This window comes from Choloepus didactylus, chromosome 22, assembly GCF_015220235.1.
Source record: "Choloepus didactylus isolate mChoDid1 chromosome 22, mChoDid1.pri, whole genome shotgun sequence".
Taxonomy (NCBI): domain Eukaryota; kingdom Metazoa; phylum Chordata; class Mammalia; order Pilosa; family Megalonychidae; genus Choloepus; species Choloepus didactylus.
Genome location: NC_051328.1, coordinates 23,968,587 through 23,990,599, shown reverse-complemented (window position 1 = coordinate 23,990,599; position 22,013 = coordinate 23,968,587). Strand labels below are relative to the sequence as shown.

At 38.2% G+C, this 22,013-nt stretch overlaps 1 protein-coding gene across 1 annotated transcript in view; it reads right to left on the bottom strand.

Annotated features, from left to right (window-relative positions):
- Positions 1 to 22,013, bottom strand: part of TANGO6 (transport and golgi organization 6 homolog) — a 240,357-nt gene that overhangs the window by 18,037 nt on the left and 200,307 nt on the right. The window contains exon 16 of the mRNA XM_037815789.1: positions 10,675 to 10,826. Coding sequence (XP_037671717.1) covers positions 10,675 to 10,826 — 152 coding nt within the window. The remainder of the gene's footprint in view (positions 1 to 10,674; positions 10,827 to 22,013) is intronic.

Below are 22,013 nucleotides of genomic sequence, written 5' to 3'. Positions count from 1 at the left end.
GGGGTGGGGGGTAGGTGGTTCTGGGAAACTGTTTTCTTTCCCCACAAAAGAGAACCAAGCACACAGGGCTGCCCTTCTCTCCCATCCTCCTTCTTGCTAGTTTAAATCAGCCATCACAGCCAGAGCTGCAGCAGCATCTGGTAGTGCTGAGGATTACAGAAATATTGGGCCTGAATGACAGTGAGCTGCTAAACCAACACTGGCCACCACCTAGCTACAGATTTCTTGTGAGAAAAACAAATCCTTACTTGTTTAAGCCATTGTAGTTGGAGATTTTGTAACTTACAGTTGAACACTTTTCTCATTTAATACAAAACCTAAACCTACACAAGGCAGATGAGAAGGGTAGGAAATGCAGCTGAGGATAAAACCCAGGGAAATGGCCATTTAGAACCTAAATAGCCTAGCTCTGGGCTGAAACAACAGCAAGCAGGTATTTAGAGAGAAAATGTGGCTGTGCAGGAAAGGAAGGGGATAACTAATGAGTCCATGTTTGTGCAAAAACAGTGTCAAGATACAGCAAAATTCTAGTATGAATAATGCCTGTGTATCTGACAAAGCAATCACTCTTAAGTTGGCTTTGCTGACACTTGGTTAAATACCGATGTGCCAGCCACAGCCTAGCATTGTGGATTCTAGGAAGTGAATTATTAATGCAAAACCTCTCTGCAAAGTCAACTGGGAACAAGTTTTCATTAAAATCAAGAAGAAAATTAATTTAGAGGTCACTCATTCTTAGCACACATGTAGCTGTATTTGTTTTCTTCCTGCATTGGCCACACTCTGGGGAGAAATCCAACCTTCCCCACTTATGGGAGGAAGAAAATTTTGATTTTATGCAGCAACTAAAAGCCCATGGATTGAAACTCACAGCCATAAGGGAAACATTTTAGATGAGACCCTTTAGTAACTCAGCAATGAACAATTAAATGAGTTCAGGAAGACAAGTCACTCGAGTTCACAGAACTACAGAGGGCATGGTTTAGTGTGTTCCAGTTTAGCTTACCTTGGAACCATGCCCCTATAAAGGGAATTTCAGGATTCAGAGCCTTGGTCTATAAACATGTGCTCTGGTTTTTCTGCAGCACTTAGTGTGTAGGCTTGCCTAACATGTTACAGAAGAAAATAGATTTTCTTGTTAGAAGATGCAAACAATACAATTTTCCTGCTATAAAATCCCTGTTGACTGATTTATCTTGTTTAGGTCCACCTAGGGAAACGGTTTGAAGCCTGCCCTGGTCAAAGAAGACTGATAGACAAAGGACACAGGAGGAAGGGAATTTGCAGATGGCAAGAGGCTGACTTACCTCAGTAGCTTTCTGGCTGAGTCCCCGGAGCAGGAGCACAAATCACATGGATGGCAGCATCTGCGCACTATGAAACTTACATGGTCTGTTTTAGCCACCAGCAATCAGGCAATCTGTTACCTAGGAGGGTGCGGGAAGAAAGAAGTCAAACCAGAATTACAACTGTGCTCCGCTTTTTTCACACATCAACCAAGAGCATTCTGTCTAAGAGAGAGGTGGATAATTTTCTCATTCTCTGTAAAGAGGGAGAGATTTAGTGGTAGACATCTTGATTCAGTCTGGCTTTTCTGAAAAAGGACAAAATCCTATTTGGATATTCAGGATGGAGATTAGGGAGTGGGAAGGAATATGTATATATAATATGTATTTTTTAACAGGTAAGGTCATACTGCAAATATTTTCTCAAAAATGGGAAGAAATGGCACTTGCCCCCCTTTGGGGACAACAAATCAAAAGAAGAAGAGATGGTCCAAAGACACAGCTGCTTCTAGGGACAGAGGCTCATGGAGATTTTAGCGAAGCAGGCTTCAGGGTTCAAGCCTAGCATGCATATGAATGTGCCAATCGATGAACGTTTCAGTCTAGGGATACAAAAATTCAGAAATAGTCAAAGGGATCTTTTTTTAGCATGTCTAGACAATCCCAGTCCCACAACTCTAGTATGCATCCCATGTGAGTCACCAGGGGAACAATTTCAGACTCTCCTGCCTGGGCCTCAATTGTGAAATAGGCCTTCAGCAACTAATTTACCATTAAAAGAAAGCCCTATAAACAGAAAAAAAGACTGGAAATTACTTGTAAAATATGGTGCCAGATGTATAGCTTATAATTATATGTCATAAAATGAGAGAGTTTCTACAAACCCTATACCAGCCCCAAACCCCTCCACTCCTGGTAGTCATAAAAATATTCTAAAATTTCAATAAAGAGATAATATTAACAACAACAAACCTTTCTGAGGCATTGTTGCAAGTTTTAACCAAAAATTTTGAAAGTGTGACCAGTGGCAGCAGCAGTGTGAAGGTAAGTCTAAATTATTCAATTGGTCTCTCATACTATTTGATTTTAAAAACTGTGTGAGAGTATTTCTTGGCCAACAGAGAGGAGGGATTTCCCAACCATGATAAGAAAATAGCCAGATTGTGTCTTTGGAAACACATATAAATACATATTATGTTTAAAGAATGGTTTAAAAAAAAAAAAAGAAATATAGCACCAAATGAGAAATAACTTGTGCAGAGAATTTTAACTATGCAGGTTGTTATTTTTCACAGCTTTCAAACGTTTGGGCATAGTTCAAAAAGCGTCTAATTAATTAGTGATGGCAGAGAGATTAGAAAATGTAGCTTGTTCTTAAATATAATTACATCTGTGATGCACTGGCATTTAATCAACTTGTAACATCTACTCGACAAAACTTTCAGCTTGCAAGTGGAAGGGAACTCCCAGAAAAAAACTCAATTCTTTGAGGGGCTATTTTTCGATAGGACCCAGTAAGCTAACCTCTAGCTTTGTCCAGAGACTATCCTGACTCTAAGGCCCAGCCGTGGCTTCCATGCCTCTGGCATTAACGGTAGAGTAATTCAGTCCCTAGGGAGGAATTCCTTGGGTGACCATCCAAAACAGGTAACAATATAACTAGCCTACCATCCACTTGCATAGTATTCATAAGGTAACAGCTAAAATCAGAGAAACAAGTTGGAGCTAGGTCTGAGTCCTTTTTTTTTTTTTTTAAATTAAATTCAGTTTTATTGAAATACATTCACACACCATACAATCATCCATGATATACAATCCACTGTCCACAGTATGATAACATAGTTATGTGTTCATCACCACAATCTATCTCTGAACATTTTCCTTACATCAGAAAGAACCGGAACAAGAATAAAAAATAAAAGTGAAAAAAGAACACCCAAATCATCCCCCCATCCCACCCCATTTGTCCTTTAGTTTTTATCCCCATTCCTCCACTCATCCATACACTAGCTAAAGGGGGTGTGATCCACAAGGTCTTCACAATCACACTGTCACCCCTTGTAATCTACATTATGTCTGAGTCCTTTTTAATACATGAAAGCTCAGCTTATTTAGTCTGATAACTGAAGTATGAAAGCCATCCCAGGGGCAAGTAATAAGTGGATGCTCCTAAGCATTCTGCCTGCTTCCCTCCAGGTTTAGCTTTGGGCCCACACTTTCACATCAGGCATACAAAGGCTTCCAGCCTAGAACCCTGTTGGACCCTGACTTTGCCACTTTAGTACGCTAAGAGGGCCAAGTTTCTGCCTCAGCTCTCTGTCAAAGGGTGGCTCTAACTGTTAGGCATTGATTCCACAATTGGGACAGGCAGAAGCATCCTGGTGGAAAAGGACTTTCCTTTCAAGGTCAATTCCTGAATCCCCTAAGCCACCTTGAATGTAAGGCTGAGAGAAGAGTTGGTTCTTGCAACCCTTGTGGAGATCAGCTGGAATGGCCTCCTGCTTGTCACAAGGCTGTTAGTGATTTATGAACCTGACTGCACCAACCCCACTGCAGTCAGCCATCCAGGACAAACAGGCAGAGACCTGAGAACAGAAGAGTGGTTGATGAACATCTCCTCAACACCTCTGACACTAGGGACAAAATCCCATGAAATGTATAATGGTCGGGTTATATAAAATTCTTGTAAAGCATCAGCATTTTAATATGGCCTTGTGGATATCCAAAGATAAGAATGGCAAAATGAAAGAAATCTCTTCTTTTCAGGTCAAGCCCCCATAACCAATGCATAACTGCAGGCAAGTGAGGCAGAAACCTCTAGTTAGACACTAAAAGTAAGGAAACTGCATGATTACTCTTTCATATCTATCCAGCCTAAACAAATCAATCTCATGGCTATGCTCTCTCACCTTCAACCCCAAGGGCATACTCAACATCACTCTCCACCCCTAGGTAAGGTCCTTTACTAATTTATGAGTTTGGTGTAAAATTTCTAGTCTCTGTGTCCCAGCGGGCAGAAAATCCATTCTATGTGACTTTCTTGTCACTTCCACTAGGGGTAAAATGCACCTATTCTAATAAACGTGTACTACAGAAGGCTTTCTCTTTGCTAGCTAGATTATATGAATCATACCCATTTCTAAAAGCCATAGCAAAGAGAAAGATGATGATTGCTTTGGAAATACTAAAGCTCAGTTTAAGCAATTTAAAATTTGAAGGAGCCAACCAAAATGTTAAAAAATCATTCCCCAAACAGCTAGCACATACCAAGTATAATCAGAACTACATAAAGAAAGATAATATTAATGGCAAGATTAGCAAACACCAAATTTGGAAAATTTTGGGAGAGAAGAACCAAAGTTGAGTATGTTTCAAGGAGGTATACCTTCAAGTTTCCAACTGCATCTTCATCCTCTCTCTAAAGCATTCTTTGTTAAAATTCAGTTGATCTGCTAATTTGTATGAAACTTGTCTGTCCTTATATTTTGAAAACTAACAAATTCTACTAGCAAAGGCAGTGTGACCTCTAATTTACAGGTGCTCAGCTTGCTCATTTAACCTACCATAGAAGAAAACCATGTGTCTACTTTAGCTTCCTTGGTGTCCTTGGGAATCTACCTGAGTGGTCATTTCAGGGGCCTCCTATATCCTCAAGTTTCACTAGTCCTGTCATTAGGAAACTACACTGATCTTGGCAAAACTGGTAATAAGTTCAGATCAGTGGGAAAAGAGGCAGTAGCTTTACCTCATAGCTCAGGTATGTGGAATTCTGGGGCACCACATTAAAAGTAAATTGTTCCATGGACTTGTCACCTGGGGGTACATCTTATTTGCTATTGATGAAGGATCTCTCACTGTGGTTCACTTAAATCATATTTATTTCTCATAGAGAGTGATAAAGATGAAAGAGCCTACCAAGATTTGGTTTCAAGCAAACATAGCTTTTGACAGGAACAAGTAGAAATTGGCAAAAATAATAACACTCTCCCAAACGTATAAAATCTTGGCATCAACAGAGTGAAGAAACCCAAATTCCCAGTACAGAGATGGTATTCCTTCCCTACCAGCAAGCACCTTCATAGCACACAGTGCCCAAATGTTAACCATCCAACAGGAAGGACAGGGTTCTTCAGATGCCCAAAAGCTACAGATATAGAGGAAGGCCACTGATGAGCCCAAAGATCAGATAATGTTACTAGAGCTACAGTGGCTACAGTCTGTTCAATTTTATATCAACACAGATTACTCTTCTTTCTTCCTCTGCCTGGCTAACACCTGATCAATGTAACCTTCTTTATGCCCTGACAGGTCCAACTGATAGGTTCCACTTCTGTGTTCCCTTAGCATTTGTGCTTACTCTACCATATCACTCTAGTCCACTGTCTCTTTATTCCTCTGTGTTTCACCCTCTGTTATTTAACTGAGGAAGAGACTGAGTCCTTTATCTGTGTCTTCTGGCATGATACCTGACAAATGGCAAATGCTCATGAAGGAGAAATCCTTTAATTTCCAGGCAAAAAACAAGTTTCTCCAAAGTTAAAGTTCCTTCTCTATCAATATGCACCAAGGGATAAACATTTCTGAGAATACAAAAGACTTTAAGAACCTTCCTGAGATACTGAACAATTGTCATACAAGAAGATACTGTAAAGACCAACAAAATTGGTAAATCTTTGATAGACTGACTAAGAAAAAAAAGAAAGAAGACTTAAATTACTAAAATAAAAAATGAAAGAGGGGACATTATTACCAACTTTACAGAAATAAAAAGGATTATAAGAGAATACCATAACAATTGTATGCCAACAGTCTGGGTAATGTAGATGAAATGGAAAAATTCCAAGAAACACACAAATTATCTAACTTGACTCAAGAAGAAATAGAAAATGTGAATAGGCCAGTAAATAAGGAGATTGAATCAGTAATCCAAACCCTCTCAACAAAGAAAAGTCCAAGACCAGATGGTTTCACTGATTAATTCTACCAATCACTTAAAGAATTAACATCAATTCTTCTGAAACTCCTCCAAAAATGTGAAGAGGAGGGAACACTTTCTAACTCATTCTATGATGCCAACATTACCTGACTCTAAAGCCAGTTAAAGAAATACAAGAAAAGGAAACTACAGACTAATATCTTATGAATATAGATTACTCAACAAAATACTACCAAACTGAGTTCAGCATTATATTAAAAGGATTATACACCAGTATATTAAAAGGATTATATACCATGACCAAGTGAGATTTGTCCTAGGAATCCAAGTATGGTTCAACATAATAAAATCAATTAATGTAATACACCACATGAAAAGAATGGGAAAAAAACACATGATCATCTCCATTGGTGTAGAAAAAGCATTTGACAAAAAAACTTCCGTTCATGAAAAAAAACATTCAACAAACTAGGAATAGAAGGGAACTGCATCAACATTGTAAAGGCCATGTGTGAAAACCTACACCTAACATTATATTCAGTGGTAAAAGATTGAAAGCTTTCCCTCTGAGATCAGGAAAAAGTCAAAAGATGGAAACAACCCAAGTGTCCTTCAATAGATGGATAAACAAAATGTGTTGTATCCATACAATGATATGGATATCATTCAGCCATAAAAAGGAATGAGGTTCTGGCATATGCCACAACCTGGATGTACCTAGAAAACATTATGCTGAGTGAAAGAAGCAAGACATTAAAGGAAAAATATTGTGTGATTCCACTTACATGAAATATGTAGAATAAGCAAAATCATAGAGGCAGAAAGTAGATTAGAGGTTACCAGGGCTGGTGGGGTGGGGAGAATGGGGAGCTATTGCTTAATAGGTACAGAGAGTCTGTTTGGGGTGATGAAAAATTTTGAAAATAGATACTGGTAATGTTTGTAGAACATTGTAAAGTGAAATTAATGCCCACTGAATTGTTTGCCCTAAAATGGTTAAAATGGCAAATTTTATGTTATATATATTTTACCACAATAAAAAATAGTAAAAAAATATTTTTTAAAGACACAGTAATCTTGAAAAAAAAGATCATTTCATTCCTCTGCTGTGGCTTCCCATCTCACTCAGAGTAAAAGCCAAAGTCTTTACAAGGTCCCACTTGGCCACCTCCTCTCTGACACCATCTCCTACTATTCTTTCTTATGATCTCTTCACTCAAGACACACTGTCCTTGTACCTGCCTCAGGGCCTCTGTACTTACCTTTCCTCCCGCTTAGAATGCTTTCGCCCCAGGTATCTGCCTGGATCAGCCTCTTGCTTCCTTCAGGGCTTTGCTCAAATTGCTCTCCTCAGGGAAGCTTTTCCTGGACATCCTAGTTCATATACAATAACAGCTCCTTTCACGTCCCTTACCTCCCTTGGTTTATCTTCTTAGCACTTATCATTGTCTGAAACACTATACATTTACTTGTTATTTGTTTATTGCCTATTTCTTTTCTCTAAAATGTCAGCTCCATGAGGACAGGGACTTGGTTGTGTTCACAGCTGGATGCCCAGAAGCTAGCATATGGCTTGGCTGTAATTCCATAAATGGTACAGAATAGGTGCTCAATAAATATTTGTTGAATAAACAAATGAATAAAGAAATACTTAAGATCCATACCAAATACCCCACTTTTTTCATGTGAAGGGACAGGATTCATCTGACTATAGAAGGAATCAGTTGGTGAAATACTAAGATTCACAGGTGTCCATGCATGTTAAAACTTGTAGTCCACCCAAGGCAGCTGGTTTGGTATTGATGACAAGGCAAGCACGGGATGTACATGAGAAAGAACATCTAAAAGAGACAGAAATTATGTGGGATGGAAACACCTGGGAATATATTACCTTCTTAAGTTTCATTGCCAAAAGCAAGTTCTGTTAAGACAGAGTTACATGACCCTTCCTGTTGGTAGCTTTTCTCATAGGGCACTTCTCTTCCTTTTCAAGGGCACAAGGGCAATCTTACACATGAACTGAAAACATTCATTGAGGGGCAATACAGGGGAGTGGTTAAGTGCGTGGACTCTGGAACCACCTGTCTGCATTCAAATCCCAGCTCAACCACTTCCTATCTGTGTGACCTTGGCAAATTATTTAATTTCTCTGTGCCTCAATTTCCTCTGTAAGGATTTCACCAGTTAACATATGTGAGCTCTCAAAAATGTATTAGTGCTTGCTATTATTACTATTATTGAAACATATTGAAGCTAATTTCCCCAACCAGCCTTACCCAACTCTTCATACAAACACTTACTGAGCACCCACTATAAGTCAAACACTTTGATATGTGCTGGGGGTATGCATGGGTGAATAAAGATCAGTTCTGCCTTTAATGTGTTCCCAATTATCAATCATCATTAACCCTCTTGATATTAATGTTAATGAAACAGTCCAGGTCTTAAGTGAAGTAGGATCTCTGGACAAGGGGTTCCTTGCCTTGATTTTAAGGCTGAAACATAAGGAAGGGCTTGGGTTCACAAATGGTGCTTTTCTGTGTCAACAGCCATGGTAGGCAAACAGCCTATTAACTATTCACACTCCATTTTTGAAGGCTTAATAAGCAATGTTTGATTCTTGCTCTGGGCCAGGAAGCTATAAAGCTAACAAGGCCCCTCATGATGTAGCCCCAGCTCACCTCTCTTGTCTCAGCTCCTGCTACCAACTAAACTTCATTCCAGCCTTTTGGATCTTCCTATAGTTCTTCAAATATATCAGGCTGTCCCATGCCACAGTGCTGCCACATAGTCTGCTCCCTCTGCTGAAATGCTCACTTTTGCCATTTTAGGCTACCTAACTTCTACTCATTCTCCAAATTAAGCTCCAAAGTTTTCCTCCTACAGGACATCTTTGCCAACACCCAAGCCTGACTAAGGGGCTCCCATAGCACCTATCACAATGGACCATAATTGTAATCACTGATGTCTATACCCCCCACACATTATGTAAGACCAAAAGGTTTTTATCTTACAGGGTTTTGTATTCCTGGTTCCTACCAAAGGGCCTGACACATTGCAGTTGTTTGGTAAATGTGTGACTGAAAATATTTGAAGGACATTCAGTACCTCTGTTCTAATTGTTTCTTAGTTATTTTAAAAAGATACAAAAAGTTAGGGACTGGGTGGGCCTGGTGACCCGTCAAGGACGAGTACTTAAAGGGGAGGAAGAAATGTCCAATGTACATCTTTCTTAAAAATACAAATTTGGAATTTAATGACAAGAGTGGCCTTTGTAATCAATAAAGCAAAACATGTAAAGCTCAGGAATCAGAAATACCATGAATATAACTGTATGTATGTGTGTGTGTGTATATATTCACAAAATATCAGTGAATGTTGTTGTCACTTATTTATAAGACACAACCACCGGATACTGAAGAAAACTCCTTGTCAGCAGGTACTTCTTAAGAATTAATGTTCAACATGGTCTGCTCCAAGATCTTGAATATTGTAAAAGAAGCCAGGATTACAAATTTCTAAGTTTTTGTTCTTGTCAAGATATGTGCTCTGTATGTGCAAACCTATATCTATGGTAAATAAAAATGTTACTCAAAACTCTATTTTATTTACTTATTTCTAATTTATAAGCCATTTTCTTCCAAAAAGAACATTTAAGACAGCCAAGTACATGTGGTAGTATAAAAAGACTCTTGACCACATATTAACCACTCTTTTCTGTCCATGATCATCTTTATATGGCAGAGTGCCTGGCACATGGTAGGTGCTCAACATATTGATACATTGATGACTAAATAAATACAAGGTCAAAGATAAAATTTAAGAGCCTAGAGGAAGACATTCATAGAAGACAACAGCAAGATGCACATTTCATTAAATCCTAAAGTCTGAAACCAGGAGGGGCTTCCAACACCTTGGATAGCAACTATTTTGGTTGCCCATTCATCCTTTCAACAATTATTTACTGAATATATACTAAGTACCAGGAACTGGGTATAAAGTGGTGAGCAAAACATGGAACTGAGTCATTTTCTGGTAAACAATCTCCCTCCCACCTCAAAAGCAGGGCACCTGTGACCAAAGAGGGCCAAGTGGAGTATTTGCCTGAGATTTTTCTGTGAACAAAGATAAAAAATGTTAAAGTTCCATCCGCCCTTCCTCCAGGTTTCTTCGTTTCTGTTAGTTATTCCAGTATCTTTATAGTAAATCCCCTTTTCTTGCTTAAGGTAGGCTAAGATGACTTCCTTTCACTTGCAACAAAAACATTTTTACTAATATAAATTTCAATATATATAAATGAGGCCTACAAGCATAAATGACTGACTTATCCTGCCTTATAGGTAGGCAGTAGCTGATCTGGCAAAAGGACAAGATCTCCTGACTCCCAGTTCCAAGCTTTACCACAGGTCCAAGTGGAGACAAACATTAGGAAAAGGAATCACCATACAGTACCTCATGAACCACAGAACCCAGCAGGAAGTCCAGCCTCTGGCACAGTTCTCCAAGGTTGGATAGGCTGCTGGCCCTGTGAGCACCATCTGGATCTCTCGTTCCCCTCAGAAAGGTGTGGATCAAAGGTTCTCGGTACTTTGAGACCATGTCACCTATAGAAACAGGAAAGAAATAAAAAAACTATTAAAACAAATTTTCACCTTTTTGAAGAAGGAATAATGGGATCACCAGGGTACACTGTATGGTGATTTATACTTTCAGAGTACTTGCAAAACAATTAAAAATCATGTTCTGGGAGAATAATTACTATCAGGGAAAATATTCATGGTAGTTTTGTGAAAATTCAAGTAGAATCCCAATTTTATTTTTAAAATGTATATAGATAAAACATTTAAAGAAGATATTCCCCATTATGTTAATAGTTGATATCTTCAAATGGGTCAGTTTATGGGAAACTTTTAAAAATTTACATACATATACAAGAAAATGCATATATTATAAATAAGTATATAGCTCAGATGAACAAATGGAGTGAACAAATGGAGTGAAAAACAATCAAGGTATTTTGGGTCCATGCTGAAGAGAGAACTACGATTCATTCATACACTCAAAAAATATTTATTGGAGGCCTGCTGTGTGCTAGGCACTGTCCTAGATGCTCAGGATACACAAGCGAATAAAAGAGACAAAGATCCCCAGCCCCATGGAGCTTACATTCTAGAAGGAGAGAAATAAGTAAATTCTACAGTATGTTAGAACTGACATGGAAAGGTCTCTTCAATGCACTGGTAAGTGAAAAAAACTAATAGAACCAGTATCATTCCATTTCTGTAATAAAGATGCACACACACACAAATTATCTCACTATTAAAACCAAACTTACAAATTTAAGTATATACATTAGATATACTCATGCATAAAAACATCATACTCAATGGTGAAAAACTGAAAGCTTTCTCTCTAAGATACAGAACAAGACAAGGATGCCCTCTGTTAACCACTGTTATTCAACATTGAACTAGAAGGTCTAGCCAGAGCAGTTAGGCAAGCAAAAGAAATAAAAGGCATCCAAATTGGAAAGGAAGAAGTAAAACTTTCACTATTGGCAGACGACATGATCCTAATTATAGAAAGTCCTGAAAAATATACAACAAAGCAATTAGAGCTAGTAAACGAATTCAGCAAAGTGGTAGGGTAAAAGATCAACATGCAAAAGTCAGTACTGTTTCTATACACTAGTAATGAGCAAGCTGAGGAGGAAATCAGGGGGAAAAATCCATTTACAATAGCAACCAAATGAATCAAATATCTAGGAATGAATTAACCAAGGATGTAAAGGACTAGTACACAGAAAACTACAAAACATTACTAAAAGAAATCAAAGAAGATCTAAATAAATGGAAGGACATTCCGTGTTCATGGATTGGAAGACTAAATATTGTTAAGAAGTCAATTCTACCCCAAATGATTTATAGATTCAACGCAATCTCAACCAAACTTCCAACAGCCTACTTCGCAGAATGGAAAAGCCAATCATCAAATTTATTTTGAAGAGTAAGGGGCCCTGAATAGCCAAAAACAACTTGAAAAAGAAGAACGAAGTTGGAGGACTCACACTTCTTAACTTTAGAGCATATTACAAAGCTGCAATGGTCAAAACAGCTTGCTACCGGCAAAAGGATAGATACATTGACCAATGGAATGGAATTCAGAGTTCAGAAGTGGACACTCACATCTATGGCCAGTTGATTTTTGACAAGGCTGCCAAGTCTACTCAATCGGGAAAGAACAGTCTCTTTAACAAATGATGCTGAGAGAACTGAATATCCATATGTAAAAGAATGAAAGTGGACCCTTATCTCACACCAAATACAAAAATTAACTCAAAATGGATCAAACACCTGCATATAAAAACCAGGACTGAGGTGGGGCAGGATGGCAGACTGGTGAGCTGTATGTTTTAGTTACTCCTCCAGGAAAGTAGGTAGAAAGCCAGGAACTGCGTGGACTGGACACCACAGAGCAATCTGTCTTTGGGCATACTTCGTACAACACTCATGAAAATGTTGAACTGCTGAGATCAGCGAAATCTGTAAGTTTTTGTGGCCAGGGGACCCGCACCCCTCCCTGCCAGGCTCAGTCCTGTGGGAGGAGGGGCTGTCAGCTCCGGGAAGGAGAAGGGAGAACTGCAGTGGCAGCTCTTATCGGAAACTCATTCTACTGATCCAAACTCCAACCATAGATAGACTGAGACCAGACACCAGAGAATCTGAGAGCAGCCAGCCCAGCAGAGAGAAGACAGACATAGAAAAAACAGCACGAAAAACTCCAAAATAAAAGCGGAGGATTTTTGGAGTTCTGGTGAACATAGAAAGGGGAAGGGCAGAGCTCAGGCCCTGAGGCTCATATGCAAATCATATGCTGGGCCCAGAAGCCCAGAACCGCCCTGGGGGGACGGCACTCACCTGTGACATAGCACAGTCATCCCTCAACAGAGGACCAGGGGGTGCACGGCCTGGAAGAGGGACCCACTTGCAAGTCTCAGGAGCCATACTCCAATACCAAGGACTTGTGGGTCAGTGGCAGAGACAAACTGTGGCAGGACTGAACTGAAGGATTAGACTATTACAGCAGCTTTAAAACTCCAGGATCACCAGGGAGATTTGCTTGCTAGAGCCAACCCCCTCCCTGACTGCCCAGAAACACGCCCCATATACAGGGCGGGCAACACCAACTACACATGCAAGCTTGGTACACCAATTGGACCCCACAAGACTCACTCCCCCACTCACCACAAAGGCTAAGCAGGGGAGAACTGGCTTGTGGAGAACAGGTGGCTCGTGGACGCCACCTGCTGGTTAGTTAGAGAAAGTGTACTCCATGAAGCTGTAGATCTGATAAATTAGAGATAAGGACTTCAATTGGTCTGCAAATCCTAAAATAACCCTATCAAGTTCAGCAAATGCCAAGAGGCCAAAAACAACAGAAAATTATAAAGCATATGAAAAAACCAGATGATATGGATAACCCAAGCCCAAACACCCAAATCAAAAGATCAGAAGAGACACAGCACCTAGAGCAGCTACTCAAAGAACTAAAGATGAACAATGAGACCATAGTACGGGATACAAAGGATATCAAGAAGATCCTAGAAGAGCATAAAGAAGACACTGCAAGACTAAATAAAAAAAATGGATGATCTTATGGAAATTAAAGAAACTGCTGACCAAATTAAAAAGATTCTGGACACTCATAGTACAAGACTAGAGGAAGCTGAACAACTAATCAGTCACCTGGAAGATGACAGAATGGAAAATGAAAGCATAAAAGAAAGAATGGGGAAAAAAATTGAAAAAATCGAAACGGACCTCAGGGATATGATAGATTATATAAAACGTCCGAATATAAGACTCATTGGTGTTCCAGAAGGGGAAAAAAAGGGTAAAGGTCTAGGAAGAGTATTCAAAGAAATTGTTGGGGAAAGCTTCCCAAATCTTCTAAACAACATAAATACACAAATCATAAATGCTCAGCGAACTCCAAATAGAATAAATCCAAATAAACCCACCCCGAGACATATTCTGATCACACTGTCAAACACAGAAGAGAAGAAGCAAGTTCTGAAAGCAGCAAGAGAAGAGCAATTCACCACATACAAAGGAAACAGCATAAGACTAAGTAGTGACTTCTCAGCAGCCACCATGGAGGCGAGAAGGCAGTGGCATGATATATTTAAAATTCTGAGAGAGAAAAATTTCCAACCAAGAATTCTTTATCCAGCAAAGCTCTCGTTCAAATTTGAGGGAGAGCTTAAATTTTTCACAGACAAACAAATACTGAGAGAATTTGCTAACAAGAGACCTGGCCTACTGGAGATACTCAAGGGAGCCCTACAGACAGAGAAACAAAGAAAGGACAGAGAGACTTGGAGAAAGGTTCAGTACTAAAGAGATTCGGTATGGGTTCAATAAAGGATATTAACAGAGAGAGGGGAAAAATATATATGACAAACATAAACCAAAGGATAAGATGGCTGATTCAAGAAATGCCTTCACGGTTATAACGTTGAATATAAATGGATTAAACTCACCAATTAAAAGATATAGATTTGCAGAATGGATCAAAAAAAATGAACCATCAATATGTTGCATACAAGGGACTCATCTTAGACACAGGGGCACAAAGAAATTGAAAGTGAAAGGATGGAAAAAATATTTCATGCAAGCTACAGCCAAAAGAAAGCAGGTGTAGCAATATTAATCTCAGATAAAATAGACTTTAAATGCAGGGATGTTCTGAGAGACAAAGAAGGCCACTACATACTAATAAAAGGGGCAATTCAGCAAGAAGAAATAACAATCGTAAATGTCTATGCACCCAATCAAGGTGCCACAAAATACATGAGAGAAACACTGGCAAAACTAAAGGAAGCAATTGATGTTTCCACAATAATTGTGGGAGACTTCAACACATCACTCTCTCCTATAGATAGATCAACCAGACAGAAGACCAGTAAGGAAACTGAAAACCTAAACAATCTGATAAATGAATTAGATTTAACAGACATATACAGAACATTACATCCCAAATCACCAGGATACACATACTTCTCTAGTGCTCATGGAACTTTCTCCAGAATAGATCATATGCTGGGACATAAAACAAGCCTCAATAAATTTAAAAAGATTGAAATTATTCAAAGCACATTCTCTGACCACAATGGAATACAATTAGAAGTCAATAACCATCAGAGACTTAGAAAATTCACAAATACCTGGAGGTTAAACAACACACTCCTAAACAATCAGTGGGTTAAAGAAGAAATAGCAAGAGAAATTGCTGAATATATAGAGACGAATGAAACACAACATACCAAAACCTATGGGATGCAGCAAAAGCAGTGCTGAGGGGGAAATTTATAGCACTAAACGCATATATTAAAAAGGAAGAAAGAGCCAAAATCAAAGAACTAATGGATCAACTGAAGAAGTTAGAAAATGAACAGCAAACCAATTCTAAACCAAGTAGAAGAAAAGAAATAACAAGGATTAAAGCAGAAATAAATGACATAGAGAACAAAAAAACAATAGAGAGGATAAATATCACCAAAAGTTGGTTCTTTGAGAAGATCAACAAGATTGACAAGCCCCTAGCTAGACTGACAAAATCAAAAAGAGAGAAGACCCATATAAACAAAATAATGAATGAAAAAGGTGACATAACTGCAGATCCTGAAGAAATTTAAAAAATTATAAGAGGATACTATGAACAACTGTGTGGCAACAAACTGGATAATGTAGAGGAAATGGACAATTTCCTGGAAACATATGAACAACCTAGACTGACCAGAGAAGAAATAGAAGACCTCAATCAACCCATCACAAGCAAAGAGATCCAATCAGTCATCAAAAATCTTCCCACAAATAAATGCCCAGGGCCAGATGGCTTCACAGGGGAATTCTACCAAAATTTCCAGAAAGAACTGACACCAATCTTACTCAAACTCTTTCAAAACATTGAAAAAAATGGAACACTACCTAACTCATTTTATGAAGCTAACATCAATCTAATACCAAAACCAGGCAAAGATGCTACAAAAAAGGAAAACTACCGGCCAATCTCCCTAATGAATATAGATGCAAAAATCCTCAACAAAATACTTGCAAATCAAATCCAAAGACACATTAAAAAACTCATACACCATGACCAAGTGGGGTTCATTCCAGGCATGCAAGGATGGTTCAACATAAGAAAATCAATCAATGTATTACAACACATTAAAAACTCAAAAGGGAAAAATCAAATGATCATCTCAATAGATGCTGAAAAAGCATTTGACAAAATCCAACATCTGTTTTTGATAAAAACACTTCAAAAGGTAGGAATTGAAGGAAACTTCCTCAATATGATAAAGAGCATATATGAAAAACCCACAGCCAGCATAGTACTCAATGGTGAGAGACTGAAAGCCTTCCCTCTAAGATCAGGAACAAGACAAGGATGCCCGCTGTCACCACTGTTATTCAACATTGTGCTGGAAGTGCTAGCCAGGGCAATCCGGCAAGACAAAGAAATAAAAGGTATCCAAATTGGAAAAGAAGAAGTAAAACTGTCATTGTTTGCAGATGATATGATCTTATATCTGGAAAACCCTGAGAAATGGACGATACAGCTACTAGAGCTAATAAACAAATTTAGCAAAGTAGCAGGATACAAGATTAATGCACATAAGTCAGTAATGTTTCTATATGCTAGAAATGAACGAACTGAAGAGACGCTCAAGAAAAAGATACCATTTTCAATAGCAACTAAAAAAATCAAGTACCTAGGAATAAACTTAACCAAAGATGTAAAAGACCTATACAAAGAAAACTACATAACTCTACTAAAAGAAATAGAAGGGGACCTTAAAAGATGGAAAAAATATTCCATGTTCATGGATAGGAAGGCTAAATGTCATTAAGATGTCAATTCTACCCAAACTCATCTACAAATTTAATGCAATCCCAATCAAAATTCCAACAACCTACTTTGCGGACTTGGAAAAGCTAGTTATCAAATTTATTTGGAAAGGGAAGATGCCTCGAATTGCTAAAGACACTCTAAAAAAGAAAAACGAAGTGGGAGGACTTACACTCCCTGACTTTGAAGCTTATTATAAAGCCACAGTTGCCAAAACAGCATGGTACTGGCACAAAGACAGACATACAGATCAATGGAATCGAATTGAGAATTCAGAGATAGACCCTCAGATCTATGGCCGACTGATCTTTGATAAGGCCCCCAAAGTCACTGAACTGAGTCATAATGGTCTTTTCAACAAATGGGGCTGGGAGAGTTGGATATCCATATCCAAAAGAATGAAAGAGGACCCCTACCTCACACCCTACACAAAAATTAACTCAAAATGGACGAAAGATCTCAAAATAAAAGAAAGTACCATAAAACTCCTAGAAGATAATGTAGGAAAACATCTTCAAGACCTTGTATTAGGCGACCACTTCCTAGACTTTACACCCAAAGCACAAGCAACAAAAGAAAAAATAGATAAATGGGAACTCCTCAAGCTTAGAAGTTTCTGCACCTCAAAGGAATTTCTCAAAAAGGTAAAGAGGCAGCCAACTCAATGGGAAAAAATTTTTGGAAACCATGTATCTGACAAAAGACTGATATCTTGCATATATAAAGAAATCCTACAAGTCAATGAACAATAGTACAGACAGCCCAATTATAAAATGGGCAAAAGATATGAAAAGACAGTTCTCTGAAGAGGAAATACAAATGGCCAAGAAACACATGAAAAAATGTTCAGCTTCACTAGCTATTAGAGAGATGCAAATTAAGACCACAATGAGATACCACCTCACACCGATTAGAATGGCTGCCATTAAACAAACAGGAAACTACAAATGCTGGAGGGGATGTGGAGAAATTGGAACTCTTATTCATTGTTGGTGGGACTGTATAATGGTTCAGCCACTCTGGAAGTCAGTCTGGTAGGTCCTTAGAAAACTAGATATAGAGTTACCATTCGATCCAGCGATTGCACTTCTCGGTATATACCCGGAAGATCGGAAAGCAGTGACACGAACAGATATCTGCACGCCAATGTTCATAGCAGCATTATTCACAATTGCCAAGAGATGGAAACAACCCAAATGTCCTTCAACAGATGAGTGGATAAATAAAATGTGGTATATACACATGATGGAATACCACACGGCAGTAAGAAGGAACGATCTCGTGAAACATATGACAACATGGATGAACCTTGAAGACATAATGCTGAGTGAAATAAGCCAGGCACAAAAAGAGAAATATTATATGCTACCACTAATGTGAACTTTGAAAAATGTAAAACAAATGGTTTATAATGTAGAATGTAGGGGAACTAGCGATAGCAATTAAGGAAGGGGGAACAATAATCCAAGAACAGATAAGCTATTTAACGTTCTGGGGATGCCCAGGAATGACTATGGTCTGTTAATTTCTGATGGATATAGTAGGAAGAAGTTCACAGAAATGTTGTTATATTAGGTAACTTTCTTGGGGTAAAGTAGGAACAGATTGGAAGTAAAGCAGTTATCTTAGGTTAGTTGTCTTTTTCTTACTCCCTTGTTATGGTCTGTTTGAAATGTTCTTTTATTGTATTTTTTTTTTCATACAGTTGATTTAAAAAAGAAAAAAAAAAGTTAAAAAAAAAAAAAAGGGAAAAAAAGTATGTAGTGCCTCCTTGAGGAGCCTGTGGAGAATGCAGGGGTATTGGCCTACCCCACCTCGATGGTTGCTAACATGACCACAGACATAGGGGACTGGTGGTTTGATGGGTTGAGCCCTGTACCATAGGTTTTACCCTTCGGAAGACGGTTGCTGCAAAGGAGAGGCTAGAACTCCCTATATTTGTGCCTAAGAGCCTCCTCCCAAATGCCTCTTTGTTGCTCAGATGTGGCCCGCTCTCTCTAGCTAAGCCAACTTGAAAGGTGAAATCACTGCCCTCCCCCCTACGTGGGATCAGACACCCAGGGGAGTGAATCTCCCTGGCAACGTGGAATATGACTCCGGGGGAGGAATGTAGACCTGGCATCGTGGGACGGAGAACATCTTCTTGACCAAAAGGGGGATGTGAAAGGAAATGAAATAAGCTTGAGTGTCAGAGAGATTCCAAAAGGAGCTGAGAGGTCACTCTGGTGGGCACTCTTACGCACAGTTTAGACAACCCTTTTTAGGTTCTAAAGAATTGGGGTAGCTGGTGGTGGATACCTGAAACTATCAAACTACAACCCAGAACCCATGAATCTCGAAGACAATTGTATAAAAATGTAGCTTATGAGGGGTGACAATGGGATTGGGAAAGCCATAAGGACCACACTCCACTTTGTCTAGTTTATGGATGGATGAGTAGAAAAATAGGGGAAAGAAACAAAGAAACAGACAAAGGTACCCAGTGTTCTTTTTTACTTTAATTGTTCTTTTTCATTTTAATTATTATTCTCGTTATTTTTGTGTGTGTGCTAATGAAGGTGTCAGGGATTGATTTAGGTGATGAATGTACAACTATGTAATGGTACTGTGAACAATCGAATGTACGATTTGTTTTGTATGACTGCGTGGTATGTGAATATATCTCAATAAAATGAAGATTAAAAAAAAAAAAAACAAAAAAAAACCAGGACTATAAAACTCTTAGAAGAAAATGTAGGGAATCATCTTCAGGATCTGTATTAGATAATGGTTTTTTAGACTTTCCTTCCAGCCAAGGCACAAGCAATGAAAGAAAAAAATAGATAAATAAAACTTCCTCCTCAAAATTAAAAACTTTTGTGCATCAAAGGACTTTGTCACGAAAGTGAAAAGACAACCTACTCAATGGGAGAAAATATTTGGAAACCACATATACAATAAAGGTTTAATATCTAGAATATAGAAAGAAATCCTACAACTCAACAATAAAAAGACAAACAACCCAATCAAAAAATGAGCAAAAGACTTGAACAGACATTTCTCTAAAGAAGATGAAAAAATGCTCAACATCACTAGCTTGTAGGGAAATGCAAATCAAAACCACAATGAGATACCATTTCACACCCACTAGAATGGCTACTATTAATAAAACGGAAAATTACAAGTGTTGGAGAAGATGTGGAGAAATAGGAACACTCATTCATTGCTGGTGGGAATGTAAAATTGTGTAGCTGCTGTGGAAGACAGTTTGGCAATTCCTTAGAAAGCTAACTATGGAATTACTATATGACCCGGCAATCCATTTCTAGGTATATACCCAGAAGAACTGAAAGGAGGAACTCAAACAGGTATTTTCACACCAATGTTCATAGTGGAATTATTCACAATTGCTAAAAGATGTAAGCAACCCAAGTGTCCATCAACTGATGAATGAATAAACAAAATGTGGTATATACATACAATGAAATATTATTCAGTCATAAAAGAATGAAGTCCTGATACATGCAACAACATCAATGAACCTTGAGGACATTATGCTGAGTGAGATAAGCCAGGCACAAAAGGACAAATATTGTATGAGCTCACTGATATGAACTAATTATAATAAGCAAACTTACCGAGTTAGAATCTAGAATATAGGTTACCAGGGGATAGACTGGAAGTAGAAAATGGGGAGCTGATGCTAATTTGTATAGAATTTCTATCATGGTTGATTGTAAAGGTTTGGAAATGGATAGTGGTGATGGTAGCCCATTATTGTGAGTGTAATTAAAAGCACTGAATTAAGTATATGAATGTGGTTGAAGGGGAACTTTTGGGTCAGGTTGTTACTAGAATGAAGTTAGAAGATAAAATACACGAGAATGTACACCACAGTGAACCCTGTTGTGGGCAATGGATCAGGGTTAATAGTACAAGTATAAGAATGATCTTTCATGAATTAAACAAATGTATGACACTAATACAAGGTGTTAATAATAGGGTGGTATATTAAAAAAAAAAAAACCTAATGTAAACTATGAACTATAGTTAGTACTATTTTAATATTCTTTCAACTATAACAAAGATGCCACACTAATGCAAAGTGTCAACAATAGAGAGGTATATGGGAATGCTATATTTTTAAAAAGACTTTTCTGTAAACCTATGACTTTTCTAATTAAATAATAAGAATAAGAATAAGAATAATAGGGTATATTTCACAGGCCTGGCTATTGGGTATTTTAAATGAAGTAATTCATGTAAATTGCTTCACACAGTGCCTGGAACATAGAATCTCTCAATAAATGCTGGCTATTACTGTTAAAAAAAAAAGTACAATTATAAAAATGTGCTATCATTGATTATAACAAATGTCCCACACCAGTGCAAGGTGTTGATGGTGGGATGGTGTATGAGAATCCTGTATTTTATGCATGATTGTTCTGTAAATCCACAACTTCTTTAAAAAAAATTTTTTTTAATGCTATGAGGCAAACATTATGATGCCAGTTTTACAGTTGAGGAAACTAAGAGAGAGGGGTTAAATAAATTGTCCAAGGAGTAAACAGAGCCACATCAAACTTAGGTTTGTCTGGTTCTCAACTCCTATGAGATATTGCATTTAAGATATTTCCAACTAAGAGGAAAATATACTTCTCTACTTTTGTTGTCATATTTTCCCTTTTTGAAGCTAGGAAAGGACTGCTTGCTCTGCAGTAGGAGCTGTGGAATCTAGAGTACTGCACTAAGAGTTAAGAGATTTGTGTTCTAGTTTTGGCTCTGCTGCCACATAGCAGTGTGACCTTATATAATTCACTTTATCTCTATGGACCAACTGGAAATGAGCCAGTTGAATGAGATGATCTCTATGATTCTTTATAGTCATAAGAGTCTAA